The 19,090-nt window shown below is 43.1% G+C and overlaps 1 protein-coding gene across 1 annotated transcript in view; it reads left to right on the top strand.

Moving 5' to 3' along the window:
- LOC126097323 (kallikrein-7-like) overlaps positions 1-18,767 on the top strand; it is a 34,131-nt gene extending 15,364 nt beyond the window's left edge. The window contains exons 3-6 of the mRNA XM_049910593.1: positions 9,798-9,895; positions 13,108-13,166; positions 13,459-13,652; positions 18,624-18,767. Of these exons, the coding sequence (XP_049766550.1) occupies positions 9,798-9,895; positions 13,108-13,166; positions 13,459-13,652; positions 18,624-18,767 (495 nt within the window). The remainder of the gene's footprint in view (positions 1-9,797; positions 9,896-13,107; positions 13,167-13,458; positions 13,653-18,623) is intronic.
- The last annotated feature ends 323 nt before the right edge of the window (positions 18,768-19,090 follow it).

Below are 19,090 nucleotides of genomic sequence, written 5' to 3'. Positions count from 1 at the left end.
TGCCCTTCCCACTGATTTACTCTTATTTTAATGTATGGACAGCCTAATTCCTTTTCATCTGCCTTCCCCTCCGGGACTTCATATAATAAATCTTTTTCAATTTCTTTATAATTTCCATCTACTTCCTCCCTTTCAGTCTTCATAAGGTTTACCTGATTTTCAGATTCTAAGTTACTAGTGGCAAGTTTACACTTTGGCTGCACACAAAATATCTCCCTACTGTTTATGTACCTTTCACTCAGACTCTTTCTTTTACTCTCCCACCAGCGTGGGCATAAAACTCTACTAATTATACTTAGATGATACCAAAACACTTTGCTACTACAACTCTCATTATACTGGTTCCACAGGATTTCTAAAAATTGGCTTCCTTTACTTTCAATAATATCACGCAAATCTAATTCTTTCACAATATTTTCACTTTTGTTATCACCACTTTGATTAACCATGAAATAATCAGGACAGACATGTAGCAATTGATTTTCAGCTGTCACTTCATTATTCTTATCATATTCCTTTGCTTCGTCACCACAACTATCATCAATTTCCAACACTTCATTATTTATTTCAATAAAAACATTGTACTCACTTTCTGGTTTGCTTACCATACTTTCCACATCAAAAATACTAACATCATCACTACTATGGTATACTTTACTGCCAGTTTCATCTATTTCTCTCTGTTTCTCACTTTCTATGGTTGATTCTCTTTCCTGTTGTTTAGGTTTATCATCAGCTGATTCACTATTACCTTCTTGTGTGAACAACCCCCCAATTCTGAACTAAAACATTTATTACTCTCTTCATTATTAGCTTCCTCTCCCCTTTTTGCCCAGCTGTAAAAATCATTTAACATCTCCTCATCCAGAATTGAGTCAAAACTTTGATCTCTCCTATGTTTATTTTGTGGTGGTCTACTGTGCCACATAGCATCCTAAAATTTTTTATCAAAATTTATATAATTCACTTGGAATTCCTGGTTTTTAACCTGTTTGTTAATGGTACAGTTATTTACACTATTGGGTTTTGTGTGAAAGTTAGTGGTCCTATTATGTTTAAATCTGTTCGCCCCAAAGCTGTGGACCCTCATTGAGGCGGTCTGGAGTTTTCCGGATGTCTACCTTTATTGTCACTCCTCCAATTTGTATTCATTCTGTTGTTACCTTCCCATCTGTTGTTCCTAGTTACACCATTGTTTTCCCAGTTACTCCCTCTCCCGTTAGCATTGTACTCTGTTGTTCTATCATATTGGTGTTCACTCCGAAAATCTCTATCGTTCTTTCTAGGGTTCTCAACACAGTAATGAGAATTCCACCTCCCACTGTAATGCTTTCCGATACTAAACTGTTGCACATTTCTCTCCATTGCCCTGTCTAATTTGTCTATATATTTTAGAAACTGGTCTAAACAGTCGTCAGGTCCATGCACTAATTCCCACTGTATTCTCTCAGGTAACCTTCTTTTATGGGCATCAATTTGCGCCATTTCGTCGAAGGGTTTATCTAGATGCACCAATTTCCTAAGTTGATCCCTGCAAAAGTCTTTCATTGAGTGGTTTCTGCCCCTGAAACTAAGCCCATTTAAAAATTCACTTTTTATTCTACCCTGTTCAGTCTGAGACCAAAACTTATTTAAGAAACTCTTCTTAAAATCATCAAACGTTTTCCACTCATCAAAATGTTGGTTTGCCCAAGACAAAGCTTCTCCCTCAAGAAACTTTTTGACAAATTTAATCTTTAGATTATCAGACATGCCAGGAACAAGGTTGTCAGAGCAGTGTTGTAAAAAGTCTACAGGGTGTAAATTATCACAAGGAAAACTTTTGACAGGTGAATTACTCCACACACTTCCACCATTCATACATAAATTCCGAGACACAAAATTATCTTGCATTTCAGTGAATCTCTTGTCCATTACACTTAAATTACATGTTACAGACTCTTGTATCTTATTTAATTCAGCATCTAACGAGTTAACTTTTGATTCTGTATCTAGACTTAATTTGTCTACCCTCTCCTCCACAGTTCTTTGAGCTGCAGTTAACCTTTCAATCTCTTTCCCTTGACTTGAGCTAACTGTGGCCAACTTATTTTCTAAGGACACAAACTTATTTTCTATAGCTTCAATTTTGGAGTACACGCCCTTCAAACTTTCTCCTAATTGAAGTTTTAAATTTGAGATCTCTTCTTTCAGTACATCACCGTTGCTTTTCATTTTTGCTTCCAGCGATTCACTAGTTAAGTTTAATTTCGCTTCTAGCGACTCACTGGATGCATTTATGTTTGATTCTAGGAATTCACTATTTGAATTCCTTGCCATTGTTAATTCGGACTGCATTTGTCCCATTCTGGCAAAGAGTAAACTTACCCAGTCCTGTTGATCCGGTTTTCTTTCGGTTTGTGAGTCATCTGGCTCGTCACTTACACCACACACGTTCGAGTCTAACATTTCTCCCGCTTCCTTTTTAATTTGTTCTGATAGCGTCATGATGACACCACGTGTTTGGACACAGTTTTGACGAAAAGTTTAAAACAAAGCAGAATTGTATTTATCTTTTCACACCACGACGTCGATCACAGGTCCACCTCTCCGATAAGCCAGCACTTTGTTGGTTCTCACACTACTTTTTCTGGTCCAGGAAACGTGTACAATGTTATTCATGTTTTACAAATTATAAAGTTTATAATGTTCCGCAAACGAAGCACAATTAGTCTCATCGCATTTAACTGTAATATCCCGGACGAGCCCCCAAGTTTAACAGACCTCTTCCTATGATTTCCACAGTCTATAAGTAGTCCTACTCCTGTGTCCACATGGTGACTTCAGGCACTACAGGAGATTCAAATTTATAGTCCGAGGTCGTTAACAAGTACGAACAGTTTGGTACTTAACTCATATCGATGGTTGCGTTGTTGTCTTCGTGAAGTCTAGAGGTGATTACACTGCGATGTTCCCGCGGTTTTCTTTTTGTTTGGATGAGAGTAACTGGTTTGTAGGGCGGTGTGGTATTTTGATATTTAGAGAGCAAACGTTACATTAGTTTTGCACATCACTATTTAATTCGTTTATTTACATTTAACACTTCTACAATAATATGAAATAAAACATTGTTGTACACCACATCTGTATTACCACCTCCTCCAACCCACGCTCCCCATCCAAAGACCATCAACCACCTCTTCCAAAGATCCACCTCCTTCCCGCATGACCAAAGATTAGTTGTTAAACTCACAGTCAAAGGCTATATGTACATAAAACATTACACGTAAAGAAATTACAGACATACGTGATTTGACGTTCTGTTATACCTCTGAGAGCCTACTCAGGTCAAACAACGGACTTCCTGGATGCAACTCGAAGTACAGTTCAATGTATTAAAAACCTAAATGTTAATTTGTAATTATATATATGTTGTTCATGACATAACTGTATTTAATTCTTTATGTCTTGTGTTTAGTGCCAAAGTTATAAAGTTATTGTAGCAGCTTATTTATCTACAAACGTGATTTGTACTTGCCATACGCTAAATGAATAACCGCACTTTTCACTTATACAATTATTTATGTAATTAATTATTCATAGCGGGTTAGCGTCACTCACCTCTTGCCTTTGAAGATAAATCTTCAGGTGTCTCCTGGATAATACACTATTGGCCATTAAAATTGCTACACCACGAAGATGACGTGCTACAGACGTGAAATTTAATCGACAGGAAGGAGATGCTGTGATATGCAAATGATTAGCTTTTCAGAGCATTCACACAAGGTTGGCGCCAGTGGCGACACCTAAAACGTGCTGACATGAGGAAAGTTTCCAACCGATTTCTCATACACAAACAGCAGTTGATCGGCGTACCTGGTGAAACGTTGTTGTGATGCCTCGTGTAAGGAGGAGAAATGCGTACCATCACGTTTCCGACTTTGATAAATGTCGGATTGTTGCCTATCACGATGCGGTTTATCTGATTGTGGCATTGCTGCTCGTTGGTCAAGATCCAATAATTGTTAGCAGAATGTGGAATCGGTGGGTTCGTGAGGGTAATACGGAACGCCGTGCTGGATCCCAATGGCCTCGTATCACTAGCAGTCGAGATGACAGGCATCTTATCCGCATGGCTGTAACGGATTCTGCAGCCACGTCTCGATCCCTGAGTAAGCACATGGGGACATTTGCAAGACAACAACCATCTGCACGAACAGTTCGACGACGTTTGCAGCAGCGTAGACCATCAGTTCGGAGACCATGGCTGCAGTTACCCTTGACGCCGCATCACAGACAGGAGCGCCTGCGATGGTGTACTCAACGACCAACCTGGGTGCACGAATGGCAGAACGTCATTTTTTCGGATGAATCCAGGTTCTGTTTACACCATCATGATGGTCGCATCCGTGTTTAGCGACATCGCGGTGAACGCACATTGGAAGCGTGATGGTATGGGGTGCCATTGGTTACACGTCTCGGTCGCCTCTTGTTCGCATTGACGGCACTTTGAACAGTGGACGTTACATTTCAGATGTCTTACGACCCGTGGCTCTACCCTCCATTCGATCCCTGCGAAACCCTACGTTAGAGCAGGATAATGCACTACCGCATGTTGAAGGTCCTGTCCGGGCCTTTCTGGATACAGAAAATATTCGACTGCTGCCCTGGCCAGCACATTCTCCTGATCTCTCACCAATTGAAAATATCTGGTCAATGGTGGCCGAGCAACTGGCTCGTCACAATACGCCAGTCACTACTCTTGATGAACTGTGGTATCGTGTTGAAGCTGCATGGGCAGCTGTACCTGTACACGCCATCCAAGCTCTGTTTGACTCAATGCCCAGGCGTATCAAGGCCGTTATTACGGCCAGAGGTGGTTGTTCTGAGTACTGATTCCTCAGGATCTATGAACCTGAATTGCGTGAAAATGTAATCACATGTCAGTTCTAGTATAATATATTTGTCTAATGAAAACCCGTTTATCATCTGCATTTCTTCTTGGTGCAGCAATTTTAATGGCAAGTAGTGTATTTTGGCTATTTCGGTTGAGGCACTTTGATCAGCTCCTCATGAGGTTGTGATCCGTTGCATCCGCCATGTTTCACTCTGGTAGTGCCAGATGCCGTGCTTCGTAAGGATGTGTCGACTACAGCCGCTGTCTCCGCCTTGCAGGCCAGTTCCCGTACCAGGTGTCGCTGCAGTGGGTGATGTTCGGCATCGCCTCCCATACGTGCGGCCGGACACTGCCTCGACCCGAAAGCCTTCGGATAGTACGAGGTGAGCGGCTCGCACAGCGCTCAGCTGTCACAACTAGTCTGCCAAGTCGGTCACGTAATCTCAAGCAAGAGAGAGAACAGCAGGCCGTTCAAATGTTAACCTTTCATGGCTCATTATGAGCGTTTCCTGCATTATTAGCTGACAGAAGCGCAAAACACTTCACTCGAGAATGGATTTCCAAAAAGAAGAAGCGACTGATAGATGTGGACTTACTGCTAACTTCATTAAGCATCTGGTTAATGTCTCTATATTGAATGTCTCTATATTGGGCACAAACGCGGCTCAAGGATTAGGCTCCGGAGGCGGGTTCACAGTGTACACTGGCTCTGTCTCCACTTGCTACCACCCTCACTTTCAACGTGAAACTGATGCCTAGGATTTAAACAATAATATTAACGATGGCATGTTTTAAATGTTTTAAGTACGAAGGCTGCTTTTTTTTAACCTCCAATCAGTCGCAAAACGGAGATAAATCAAGATCACAGTGATAATCGGAAACATTTTATTTGCAACATTTAGCTAACATTCCAGCTATTTCTTTACACAGTCGCTGCTCCGACTTAGCTGTTTCTTGCAGCGTGGCACAGACATTCCAGGACCTTCGTTTTACAAATGTAGCCGCCTGTGCTATCTGCCAATTTCTTACGCTGGTCTGCAGCTCGCTGTCTGTGCCCAAAATCCTGCCCTCACAGCCAGTGGTTCATGACAGCGAAGAGATGAAAATCAGAGGGCTCCAAGTCAGGACTGTAGTATGCGGCCGAAAATTCTAATGAAAAACGATATTTATCACGGTTTCGTTACGTGGGGTGCATGAAATCAGGCGAAACGCCTCACCGTGCACTTTAGTCTTGTTGGGAGACACCACTGTTCTAGGTATCTTCACGTACATGCTGGGCGCTCAGAGGTAAAAAGTGCGACGCGAGCCAATAGACGAGCGCAACACATCTGCATAAAGCTTCGCTAGATTTTCACTTTAGTGTTAATTTCGCAACCGATCGGAGGTTGGAAAAAAATAGGGATCGTAAAATATTTATTTGTTTACATTGCTTATTAATACCGAGCGAGGTGGCGCAGTGGCTAGCACACTGGATTCGCATTCGGGAGAACGACGGTTCAATCCCGCGTCCGGCCATCCTGATTTAGGTTTTCCGTGATTTCCATAAATCGCCCCAGGCAAATGGTTCCTTTGAAAGGGCACGGCCGGCTTCCTTCCCCGTCCTTCCCTAATCCGATGAGAGCGATCACCTCGGTGTCTGGTCTCCTCCCCCAAACAATCCAATCCAAAATACATCACCTTAACCTAACTCCCAAGAAATAGCAATCAGACAAATACATAATTTTGTTCAAATGGTCCAAATGACTCTAAGCACTATGGGACTTAACATCTGAGGTCATCAGTCCCCTAGACTTAGAATTACTGAAACCTAAGTAACCTAAGGACATTACACACAGTCACGCCCGAGACAGGATTCGAACCTGCGACCATAGCAACAGCGCGTTTCCGGACTGAAGCGCCTAGAAGCTCTCGGTCGCAGCGACCGGCACATAATTTGGATAGAATTCATCTGAACACTTGGGATTTACATTTTCCATGGAATTGTTTACTCCCAACAAACTCTTACTACTCCGACAACGTCATAATCTGCACAATATAAAATCTAAGGGTGCAATCATCATTAGCAGTGTTTCACTTAGCAGTCCGTGTGCGAACGCTAGCCTAGTACAAGAGCTGTAGAGTAAATTAGAGGAACACGGGTTTATTCAGTTTGTTCTGCTTAAGATCGCAAAAAATCGTGTTTTCCTTTCTGTCCTGCGTTACGCAGTTTTCCTCTGGTTTACCGGTTCTACCTGTGGACTGACAAACTGTGTCGGATTTGTTGTTGCAATAATGGTCAGATCATGAATAGGCCATTTTTCCTGGCCTGGCTACGAAATGAAGGGTCCCCTTTGTCAAACATAGTTTCTGATTTTATACACTTCCTTGCGATTTTCGAAATTCCTCGTTCTCATGATACTTTAAGTAAGTTGATATGAAAACTAGTGTATACAAAAGTATTACATCGATTCATTTAGGTTGGGGGTGGGCGAGGGAGGGATGTTTTGATCTCAATAACATTACCCTCCCTGGGTCCAGACTTGAGTGGATTGTCGTCATGCAGGATATTAGTTAATTCTTTACTCGTCAGTGAAAAGCGTCCTGATCATTTTTGTTTTACCTGTGGTAATAAGAGGGCGTGGATTAACTTCTCTGGTTATCTAGCTGTAGCAAGTCCCACGTTAAACCCTAAAAAGTAACTGTTGCCTTTTCGGTGTAGAGTGTGAGCCGATGTTCATGGCAGTGACACTGCCAATTTGCCTTTGTGTCACCTGCTTGTTCGTTGAGCAAACTAATTTCACATAGTTGCTCAGAAGACAGATATGTTTCAGATAGGTTCACAGAAATTTGGTGTCGTCAGTATTTTCGAAAATAATGACAGCTAAAACTCTTGTAAGAAATGGGAAGAGCTCTCTGTGATGGTGTATTGTATTGTGTGTTTCAGATCGTGGCTGGTATCAACTCCCTGACAAATGACTCGGCCATCGAGCAGAGGGTGCAAGTGGCCCAGCAGATAAGGCGTCCATCCTACCAGGAAGATTTGTAAGTGATACAGACACTGTTTAAATTCGGCGTGTTCGAAACTTGTAACAGCTTTAGTAACGTGTCGCCAATAATTACACACACGTTCTCTTTTATTGAGGTTTGATTGACAAGTATTACCAACGTCTGTTACCGATTGCTGCACACTGAAGTAGGTCATGAGGAAAGTACAACTACGATCGGTGTCAATGAAAACGTTGAAAACGTATCATGAGATATTTGAAATTTTCTTCCAGTGGTTGGATGGACGCTAACGACGAGATCTCTGAAATATAATTATACTTAAATATCGACATCTGAGCTGTTTGATAATGCAGAGCATGTGTGACGAATGTTTACTATTCTGTTCGTATGAGCCTGGATTAGCTTGCGTTGTAAACTTAAGAATGTGATAAATGAATACTCCTGAAAGCGAAAATCTGTTCCGTACTATAAAGCAACTACATTAGTTTCATCTGTTCAAAATTGGTGTCCATTTACGTACAAAAAGAACAGCAGTGGACTATGTAGTGAACCCTGCGGAGCACCAATAGTTAACTCCTCTTATTGGCAAAATAACATATTATGAAAACTGCCTGGAGTTTTTAACATGAATGCTTCCTATTAGTTAAATTTTAAGTTAAAGAAGTGCGCATTGTCTCTTGACAACCATAAATTTTAAGTTTCTCTGTGGTACGATTACCACAGATAAAGGTCATATCCACATCACAAATATTTGTAGTGTGTGGAATTTAATCATTAAAATATTTTAATACTGATCTGTGATATCGTAGAAGGTATGATCAGTGGCAAATCTAGAACCGAAACTCTGAGAGAGTTCGTGTGGTGAGAGATAATGCTCAGCAATGAAGTGTATTAAATCCCTCGAAATACTCAAGTTCAGGAGAGACTTTCTTCACTAGCTATTCTCAGCAGTGAAAACTCCTTTCTTGCAACTTTGCGCCAAAGCCCGTCCTTCTACCATGATGTGATATATAGCTTTGGGAGGGAAACTAGGAGGATCGATCTGATATACAAAAAATAAGTTTTCAATAAACAAGATTCACTGATGGTGGCACATTGGTGCTGAAATATGTTTAGATAACAAGAAGAAACAGTGTATCATTACGAACGTCCGTATACCTACCTTGAAAGAGTCAGGAACTAATAAAGAGGAGTCACATTTTGGACCCCCAGTAGACAAAAAGTTGTTCCTTCTCGTGGTCTGATTAAATTTATAGAAAATTTACCGAGAATGCTCTTTAAAAGGAATCAGTGTATCTCATCCATGCTATCCTACGTAATGTCATTATTCGTTTCCATTCAAATATTCCTAGTCAGATATACTCAAACATACATTAAAAGAAAATGAGGAAACTTTCAAATGGCTACATTTTATTGTATACGAGTAGAATGTTTTCTGCTGCCGGTGGGCTAGCAGCTCGGCAGTACGTGTACGAAACACAGTCCGTAATCTTCAAGAATTGTCATTTTCGAGACCTTTCATTTTCTTCCTCCTTTATTCGTGACAACCACGACCCGCGCCTTTTTAGACAGTCGTCATATAGGATATTACTTTATTCTTTACTCAGCAGTGAAAAGCTTTATCATTATTTTTGTTTTGTTTGGGTGACTGGAGGACGTGGCTCAACATCTTTGGTTATGGAGCAATATCATTTTCCATATTAAGTCATTAAATGTCTATACTGTCTTTTCAACTGAGAATGCGAGCCGAAGCTCATCAATTGTTCTGTTACGTCAGCTATTCATTTGTTGAATGAACCAATAGCACGTAGTATATGTTTTAGATAGGTTCCCAGAAATTTAGTTTCATCAGTGTTTTTGAAAACAAAGACAGCTAAAACTCTTGTAAGAAATGGGAAGAGCTCTCTGTGAGTGTGTCTTCTGTTGTGTGTTTTAGGCCGTGGCCGGCATCAACTCCCTGACGTCTGACTCGGCCATAGAGCAGAGGGTGCAAGTGGCCCAGCAGATAAGGCATCCATCCTACCAGGAAATTGAGTAAGTGGTACAGACACTGTCTGCGATCAGCGTGTTCGAAATGCGTAACAGCTTTAGTAACGTCTCGCCAATGATTATACATAGGATCTCTTTTACTGCGATTTGATTGACAAGCTATACCACAAACATCTGTTATTGATTGCTGCGCAGTGAAGCAGTCATAAAGAAAGCAAAACTGCTATCCGTTCCAAAGAAAACATAGTGTGAGATATTTAAATGTTTTTTAGAGTGTTTAGGTATTAAAATAGATTTCGATGCTAAAGATGAGATCTCAGAAAAATAATTTTAGTTACTCGTAAATCTCGACATGAGGTGCAGGCTATTTGATGATGCAGAGCATCTGTGATAGATGCCTATCCAGGCGCCCGTATGAGCCCGAAAGCGCTTGCATTTGAAACCAAACAAAGCAATAAAGATATTTAGCTGAAAATGAAATCTAGTTGTTTTATAGAAGAACTATATTAGCTTTATCTGTATGACAATACCAACAGCGGTGGATCCGACGGTGAACACTGTGGAACATAAAAACTTTTTTTTTCTCCGGTCAGAAAACGACTTCTCGTTAAATCTGACTAAACTGCCTCACATGGCTCCTGCTTTGTATAACGTATATACGAAATTGATCTATTCCTTACTATATATTGAAATCCGTAAATTATTACTGCATACTGTTACTGTAATATTCACAGGCAAATAAGTTAGTCAGATCACAGAAAATTGAAGTTATACTACGCTAGTAAAATCATAGATATCATGATCAGTAGAAATTATCTTCTAGAACCGAAATTGTCAGTGTTTCAGTCTATCGTATTTTCAGACGAGTTCAACCAGTCTGAAGTACGTCGCTTCTCGCGAAATTTTTGAAAAGCTCGTTAATGTTAAAACGGGTCAGACGTTATTAATATCTGTCCAAACAGTTGTCTTAAAAACTAATATGACAATGGCAAATGTATGTCTAACTGGAGTGTGATGTGTTGCGTGTATCACAATGTGCAGCATTTTGCCTGACACACAATCGGCTTCACTGGATTCTTATTTTAAAGCAGTCATTTTATTTTCTGGATTTTCCTGGGACTTTGGATCCCTCAGATTGTCTGAATACTTTTCTATTGGTTATCACAAATACTGCACTACTTAATGAGAGCGGAAAACGGGAAATTTCTCTTTTATGTTTACAAAGTGAATGCTAAGGCTTATTATATGTTTGATGAAAATTATAATTTTATAGTTTCCTTTCACGAATGTATCTACCTGTTCCACACAAACATCACACATAACCTTCCGGCAATTCTCTGTCTCTCTCTCTATCTCTCTCTCTGTCTGTCTGTCTGTCACTCTCTCTTTCTCTCTCTCTCTCTCTCTCTCTCTCTCTCTCTCTCTCTCTCTCTCTCTATCTCTCTCCGGAACAGTTGAGTGACAAAAATTAATGTGTAAGCTTCTTTTATTCTTCAGTGGGAATTTGGCCTTCAAGTAGAGACCATGCAATAGTCTGGTCCTTTATTTCTCTGTCATTACAACTTACACTACTGGCCATTAAAATTGCTACACCACGAAGATGATGTGCTACAGACGCTAAAATTAACCGACAGGAAGAAGATGCTGTGATATGCAAATGATTAGCTTTTCAGAGCATTCACACAAGGTTGGCGCCGCTGGCGACATCTACAACGTGCTGACGTGAGGAAAGTTTCCAGCCGATTTCTCATACACAAACAGCAGTGTTGTGGCCTATCGCGATTGCGGTTTACTGTATCGCGACATTGCTGCTCGCGTTGGTCGAGATCCAATGACTGTTAGCGGCATATGGAATCGGTGGGTTCAGGAGGGTAATACGGAACGCCGTGCTGGATCCCAAAGGCCTCGTATCACTAGCAGTCGAGATGACAGGCATCTTATCCGCATGGCTGTAACGGATCGTGCAGCCACGTCTCGATCCCTGACTCAACAGATGGGGACGTTTGCAAGACAACAACCATCTGCACGAACTGTTCGACGACGTTTGCAGCAGCATGGACTATATGCTCGGAAACCATGGCTGGGGTTACCGTTGACGCTGCATCACAGACAGGAGCGCCTGCGATGGTGTACTCAAGGACGAACCTGGGTGCACGAATGGCAAAACGTCATTTCTTCGGATGAATCCAGGTTCTGTTTACAGCATCCGTGTTTGGCGACATCGCGGTGAACGGACATTGGGAGCGTGTATTCGTCATCGCCATACTGGCGTATCACCCGGCGTGATGGTATTGGGTGCCATTGGTTACACATCTCTGTCACCTCTTGTTCGCAATGATGGCACTTTGAACAGTGGACATTACATTTCAGATGTCTTACGACCCGTGGCTCCACCCTTCATTCGATCCCTGCATAACCCTACATTTCAGCTGGATAATGCACGACCGCATGTTGCAGGACCTGTATGGGCCTTTCTGGATACAGGAAATGTTCGACTGCTGCCCTGGCCAGCACATTCTCCAGATGTCTCACCAATTGAAAACGTCTGGTCAATTGTGTCCGAGTAACTGTCTTGTCACAATACGCCAGTCACTACTCTTGACGAACTGTGGTATCGTGTTGAAGGTGCATGGGCAGCTGTACCTATACACGCCATCCGAGCTCTGTTTGACTCAATGCCGAGGCGTATCAAGGCCGTTATTACGGCCAGAGGTGGTTGTTCTGGGTACATATTTCTCAGGATCTATGCACCCAAATTGCGTGAAAATGAAATCACCTGTCAGTTCTAGTATAATATATTTGTCCAATGAATACCCGTTTATGATCTGCATTTCTTTGGTGTAAAAAAATTAAAGGCCAGTAGTGTAGTAATATCGTTAATAGTGGAGTTTCGAAGTTGTCATTCTGTCTTTCAGCACAAAGGGACACTGTTTATGGTACCGCTTCCCGCGCCCGTGTTACCGGGTTCGATTCCCGGAGGGGTCAGGGATTTTCTCTGCCTCGTGATGACTGGGTGTTGTGTGATGTCCTTAGGCTAGTTAGGTTTAAGTAGTTCTAAGTTCTAGGGGAATGATGACCGTAGATGTTAAGTCCCATAGTGCTCAGAGCCATTTGAACCATTTTGTTTATGGTACACATCTTTGACTAGAAGTCAGATGTCCATATGGACTGAGGCACAAATATGTGTAACTGCGGCAACATTACTTTTTCAAAATAAACTCATCTGTTAAGATACTCTTATGTTGTCTGTTCTACAGTAACGTCGCAATCAACGACGTCGCCGTCTTCCAACTGCAGTCCAGCCTGACCCTGGGCGGTAACTTACAGGCCATACCGCTCGCTACCGCTGGATCCGTCCCAAGTGGTAAGACTGTCAACGGTGTCAGCTGTTGTTTTCATGTCTATAGAGTGGTGTCACTACTAGCAACTTATGATTATTTTACTCTTTTTTTGTCATTACTTTCTTTGACCACTAATTGTCTTCTTGAGATGGTCTGAATTCTTCTTTTGTTTCGTACTACTGTTAATTCAGATTACACTGAAACCCCTCGGGCAGCCGCACTGCCTGCAAGCCGAGTGTTTGCAGCTATACTTGACTTTCTTTGCAGCTGGTTCGTCGGCGACGCTGTCTGGCTGGGGTAGCACCAGCACCGGCCTTCTTCCGCACATGCCCGACATCCTGCAGTGGGTCAACGTCAGCGTCATCAGCAACACGGAGTGCGCGCTGCTTCTGGGTGACAGCCCGCTCAACGACGACAGCGTCTGCACGGGCCCCGTCGACGGCAGCATCTCCGCTTGCGAGGTACACAGCCACCAGGAGTGTCTGTTCTAATGGGGCAGCCTATTGTTAACTCACCTGAGCATTGTTGGATAAGGATACCTTGAGCGTATAAAGATTTGCGTTTTACGCACTGGCTAATGTCAGAAGTATCCTCTGCACACAACATAACAATTATCTTAAATCGTCAATCTAGTACGTTTTGAATTTCAGTTATCTGAAGGATCTATGGTTGGCTTATCGACGTGGCATGAACTCAACAAGGCTTTGGAACTCCCCTGCAGAAATATGCAGCCCTGCTGTCTCTATGGCCGTCCATAATTGCGAAAGTGATGCCGGTCCACCATTTCCTGCACTAACTGACATGTCGATTATGTCCCATAAATATTACATGGGATTCACGTCGGACAATCTGGGTGACCAAACTGTTCGCTCGAACTGTCCGGAATGTTCTTCAAACCAATCGCGAACAGCTGTGGCTTGGTGACACTGTCTTCCACAAAATTTCCATCGTTGTTTGGGCACAAGAAGTTCATGAATTGCTGTAAATGGTCTTCAAGCAGCCGAACATAAACATTTCCACTCAATGATCGAATGCATTTGGACCAGAGGACCCACTCCATGCCATGTAAACAGAGCCTATATCATTATGCAGTCACCACCAGCTTGCACAGTGCCTTGCTGACAACTTGGGTCCATGGCTTCGTGGGGTCTGCGCGACATTCGAACCCTACCGTCAGCTCTTACAAGCTGAAATCACGACTCATTTGACCACGGAACGGTTTTCTAGTCGTCTAGATTCCAAGCGATATGGTAAGGAGTTCAGGAGAGGTGGTGCAGGTGATGTTGTGCTGTTAGCAAAGGTACCCGCGTCTGTCGTCTGCTGCTACAGCTCATTAATGTCAAATTTCGACGTACGAGGTGCATTCAAGTTCTAAGGCCTCCGATTTTTTTTCTAATTAACTACTCACCCGAAATCGATGAAACTGGCGTTACTTCTCGACGTAATCGCCCTGCAGACGTACACATTTTTCACAACGCTGACGCCATGATTCCATGGCAGTGGCGAAGGCTTCTTTCGGAGTCTGTTTTGACCACTGGAAAATCGCTGAGGCAATAGCAGCACGGCTGGTGAATGTGCGGCCACAGAGAGTGTCTTTCATTGTTGGAAAAAGCCAAAAGTCACTAGGAGCCAGGTCAGGTGAGTAGGGAGCATGAGGAATCACTTCAAAGTTGTTATCACGAAGAAACTATTGCGTAACGTTAGCTCGATGTGCGGGTGCATTGTCTTGGTGAAACAGCACACGCGCAGCCCTTCCCAGACGTTTTTGTTGCAGTGCAGGAAGGAATTTGTTCTTCAAAACATTTTCGTAGGATGCACCTGTTACCGTAGTGCCCTTTGGAACGCAATGGGTAAGGATTACGCCCTCGCTGTCCCAGAACATGGACACCACCATTTTTTCAGCACTGGCGGTTACCCGAAATTTTTTTGGTGGCGGTGAATCTGTGTGCTTCCATTGAGTTGACTGGCGCTTTGTTTCTGGATTGAAAAATGGCATCCACGTCTCATCCATTGTCACAACCGACGAAAAGAAAGTCCCATTCATGCTGTTGTTGTGCGTCAACATTGCTCGGCAACATGCCACACGGGCAGCCATGTGGTCGTCCGTCAGCATTCGTGGCACCCACCTGGATGACACTTTTCGCATTTTCAGGTCGTCATGCAGGATTGTGTGCACAGAACCCACATAAATGCCAACTCTGGAGGCGATCTGTTCAACAGTCATTCGGCGATCCCCCAAAACAATTCTCTCCACTTTCTCGATCATGTCGTCAGACCGGCTTGTGCGAGCCCGAGGTTGTTTCGGTTTGTTGTCACACGATGTTCTGCCTTCATTAAACTGTCGCACCCACGAACACACTTTCGACACATCCATAACTCCATCACCACATGTCTCCTTCAACTGTCGATGAATTTCAATTGGTTTCACACCACGCAAATTCAGAAAACGAATGATTGCACGCTGTTCAAGTTAGGAAAACGTCGCCATTTTAAGTATTGAAAACAGTTCTCATTCTCGCCGCTGGCGGTAAAATTCCATGTGCCATACGTTGCTGCCATCTCTGGGACGTATTGACAATGAACGCGGCCTCATTTTAAAACAATGCGCATGTTTCTATCTCTTTCCAGTCCGGAGAAAAAAAATCGGAGGCCTTAGAACTTGAATGCACCTCATACTGTCCTAACGGATATGTTCGTCGTACCTCCCACGTTAATTTCTGCGGTTATTTCACGCAGTACTGCTTGTCTGTTAGCAGTGACAACCCTACGCAAACGCCACTGCTCTCAATCGTTAAGTGAAGGCCATCAGCAAGAACGTTCCCCGTGGTGAGAAGTAATGCCTGAAATTTGGTAACCTCGGCAAACCCTTGACACTGTGGCTTTCGAAATACTGAATTCCCTAACGATTTCCGAAATCTGATGTCCCATGCGTCTAGCTCCAACTCCCATTCCACCTTGAAAGTCTGTTAATTCTCGTTGTGAGGCCACAGTAACATTGAACACTTTTTCTCGTGGACGACCTGAGTACAAATCACAACTCCACCAATGCACCTTCATTTTATACCTTTTATACCGCCATCTGTATTTGTATATATCGTTATCCCACGACATCACCTTAGTGTGCGAGGACGTGTGAAGCAGATTGTGCCGCAATCAGTCAGTTACGTTCCGGGTTCAGGTCCAATAAAACGAACAGACTGAGAATTGGTTTAAAGGGGACTTTTGAAACCACATGAAATTTGTTAGTGCAACCATTTCTACAGTGGATGAAATAAAATGAAATGATCACATAGTATTTTTCGTTGGGAGACACCATGTGGAGTTTCCTAGACATCAATGATGAGGACACCACAACGTCCACTCTCTCTGACCCAGCACGGACTGTAACCCGGGACCCCATTATCTAGAGACAGCAACGTTAACCACTAGATCATGAGCTGTGGACACTGCTATAGATAAAATCCATGAGACATAAGTTCTACCGGACAAAATATTAGTCATTATCTTGAAAAAGTATGCTGTTCGCTTTGGTGCGCTTTAGATGGTGTAAAACTGGTACCAGAGAGCCATGTGACCCTCGACCACTGACATAAGTAATGACAGTGAAATGATTTGATGTACCAGTCTGTCCGCCCCGATAGCTTAATGGTCAGCGTGACGGACTGCCATCCTAAGGGGCCCAGGTTCGATTCCCAGCTGGGTCGGGGATTTTCTCCATTCAGGAGTTGGCTGTTGTGTTGTCTTCATCATCATATCATCCCCATCCGGCGCGCAGGTCGTCCAATGTGGCGTCGAATGTAATAAAACCTGCACCAAAGCGGCCAGACCTGCCCCGTAAGGGACCTCCCGGCCAATGACGCCAAATGCTCATTTCCATTTCCATGTGCCAGTCTGTTGTATGGAAATAGTGCAGTAAAGTGGGTCAATGTGGAGATGTTTCAGGATGACAGAAATATGGTATGTGTTTGGATCTGCCTTTGACCATATCATAAATGAAGTTCCTCAATTTGTTGGTGTATCAAAGCAGACTGAAAAACGTGTCACCAAGGAATTGTGTACTACTTGCGGCTGTGTAATATGGCGTAAGAGCAATGGTTGCAGACACATCCTAATCGAATGTGACAGGTCAGGGATGTCAGAGTTTTCAGAGAGAACCGGTTTCATACGACAGGAATTCGTGCTGTCGCTGAATGTGTTCCACCATAACCAGGTTCCAAACAAAAACTGTGAAGACAGCTGCATGGAATGAGCGTCTGGAGTCGGATATCTCACAAAAGACCATTGCTTATAGCTGCACATAAAGCTGCAAGTCTTCAGTTGGCCAAACAACACAGAAACTGGTCACAAGCTAATCGAAGATGTCTAGTGTGGAACGAAGAGTCAGGCCTCTCTTATAACGTTGCAGGCCGTCAAGTGAACCGAGGACCAATGAGACGGTTTACCTGCTGTGTGTGGAGGGTGTATTTCACGCCAGAGGTGGTTCTGCAATGTTCTGAGGATGTCTTTAGTACAGTGATTTTGGACCATTCATTCAGGTACTCTGTTCGTGGGAGGCTCTCTTCAACAAGGCATCGAGTGGGCCGTGGCCCAAGGAGACGATTTACCTGCAGTTTGTGGAGGGGGCAGTTCATGCCAGAGGTGGTTTTGCCATGTTCTGAGGATTTCTTTGGAACAGTGATTTCGGACCACTCATTCACGTACCATGAACTAGAACCAGGACGTTTATCAGAATATTCTCTGTGACCAAGTGTTGCCCTTTCTTCTACATCTTCGTGGAGGGTATGTTGTGGATAACGACATCGCCTAAGATGACAACAGCGAGTTCACAGGGCTGCATACATAGGCCCCTAATTTTGACGATCATTCAAGCACCCTACTGTGTATCGACAAGGCCGTTAAATCAACCCATCTTAGTAGCACAGAAAATGTCTGGGAATACTTCGAATATTGAGTGAAACGTACCAGTTAATGTACCCGCAATTTGGTAGCTCTGCGAGATGTAAGCATCAGTGAGTTGTTTCTGTTAGATGTGACCTACCTGAAGAAACTTGTGGGTTTTCGTTCTCACCGAACTGAAACCATATCAAGGCTAGAGTCAGCGTTATAAGATACTAGCGTCTCATGCTGATGACTATTTTTCGTCCATTTTGTTTAAGAAGTCGGTCGCAGGTTCGAATCCTGCCTCGGGCATGGATGTGTGTGATGTCCTTAGGTTAGTTAGGTTTAAGTAGTTCTAAGTTCTAGAGGACTGATGACCTCAGAAGTTAAGTCCCATAGTGCTAAGAGCCATTTGAACCATTTTGTTTAAGAAGTCAAATCAACTGACAACTGAGGTATGTAAGTTGGTCATGTAGTGTAGCGCAGGTTGTTCCACTGTCTGCGGGTGTACATGGTGAGACTGTGTTTGCTGACTGTGTGCCCTGATTGTGCAGGGCGATTCTGGCGGCCCACTGGCCCAGGACGGCACCCTCATTGGAATCGTGTCGTGGGGCATATGGCCCTGCGGGGCTGAGGACGCGCCCTCTGTCTTCACCCGGGTGGCCGCTTTCACGGACTTCATCAACCAGTACCTTTAGAAACCTCATGCCAGACGTGTAATCTGATTTCAGCCGAGAGTAATACAGATACTTCAACAAAAATCTCTCTACTACCTTAATTATTTTAAAGTGTATTTTTGCTTCCCTGTACCTTCCATCTGTCTCTAGTTAAATTAGCAAAACAATTTTGGCATTAACATACCTTAAACCTCTATAACACATGGACCATATCATGTAACACTACACCTTTGAGAACTGAAAACAAAATTTTTATTGATTCTTTATATTATTGCACGAGAGTCAGATGAATCGTGTTTGTCGAAAATTAAAGGTAATCTGTACACTGTTCAGAGTGGTTAAGA

The sequence above is a fragment of the Schistocerca cancellata genome, chromosome 1, assembly GCF_023864275.1.
Source record: "Schistocerca cancellata isolate TAMUIC-IGC-003103 chromosome 1, iqSchCanc2.1, whole genome shotgun sequence".
Taxonomy (NCBI): Eukaryota; Metazoa; Arthropoda; class Insecta; order Orthoptera; family Acrididae; genus Schistocerca; species Schistocerca cancellata.
This window is presented reverse-complemented; position numbering and strand designations above follow the sequence as displayed.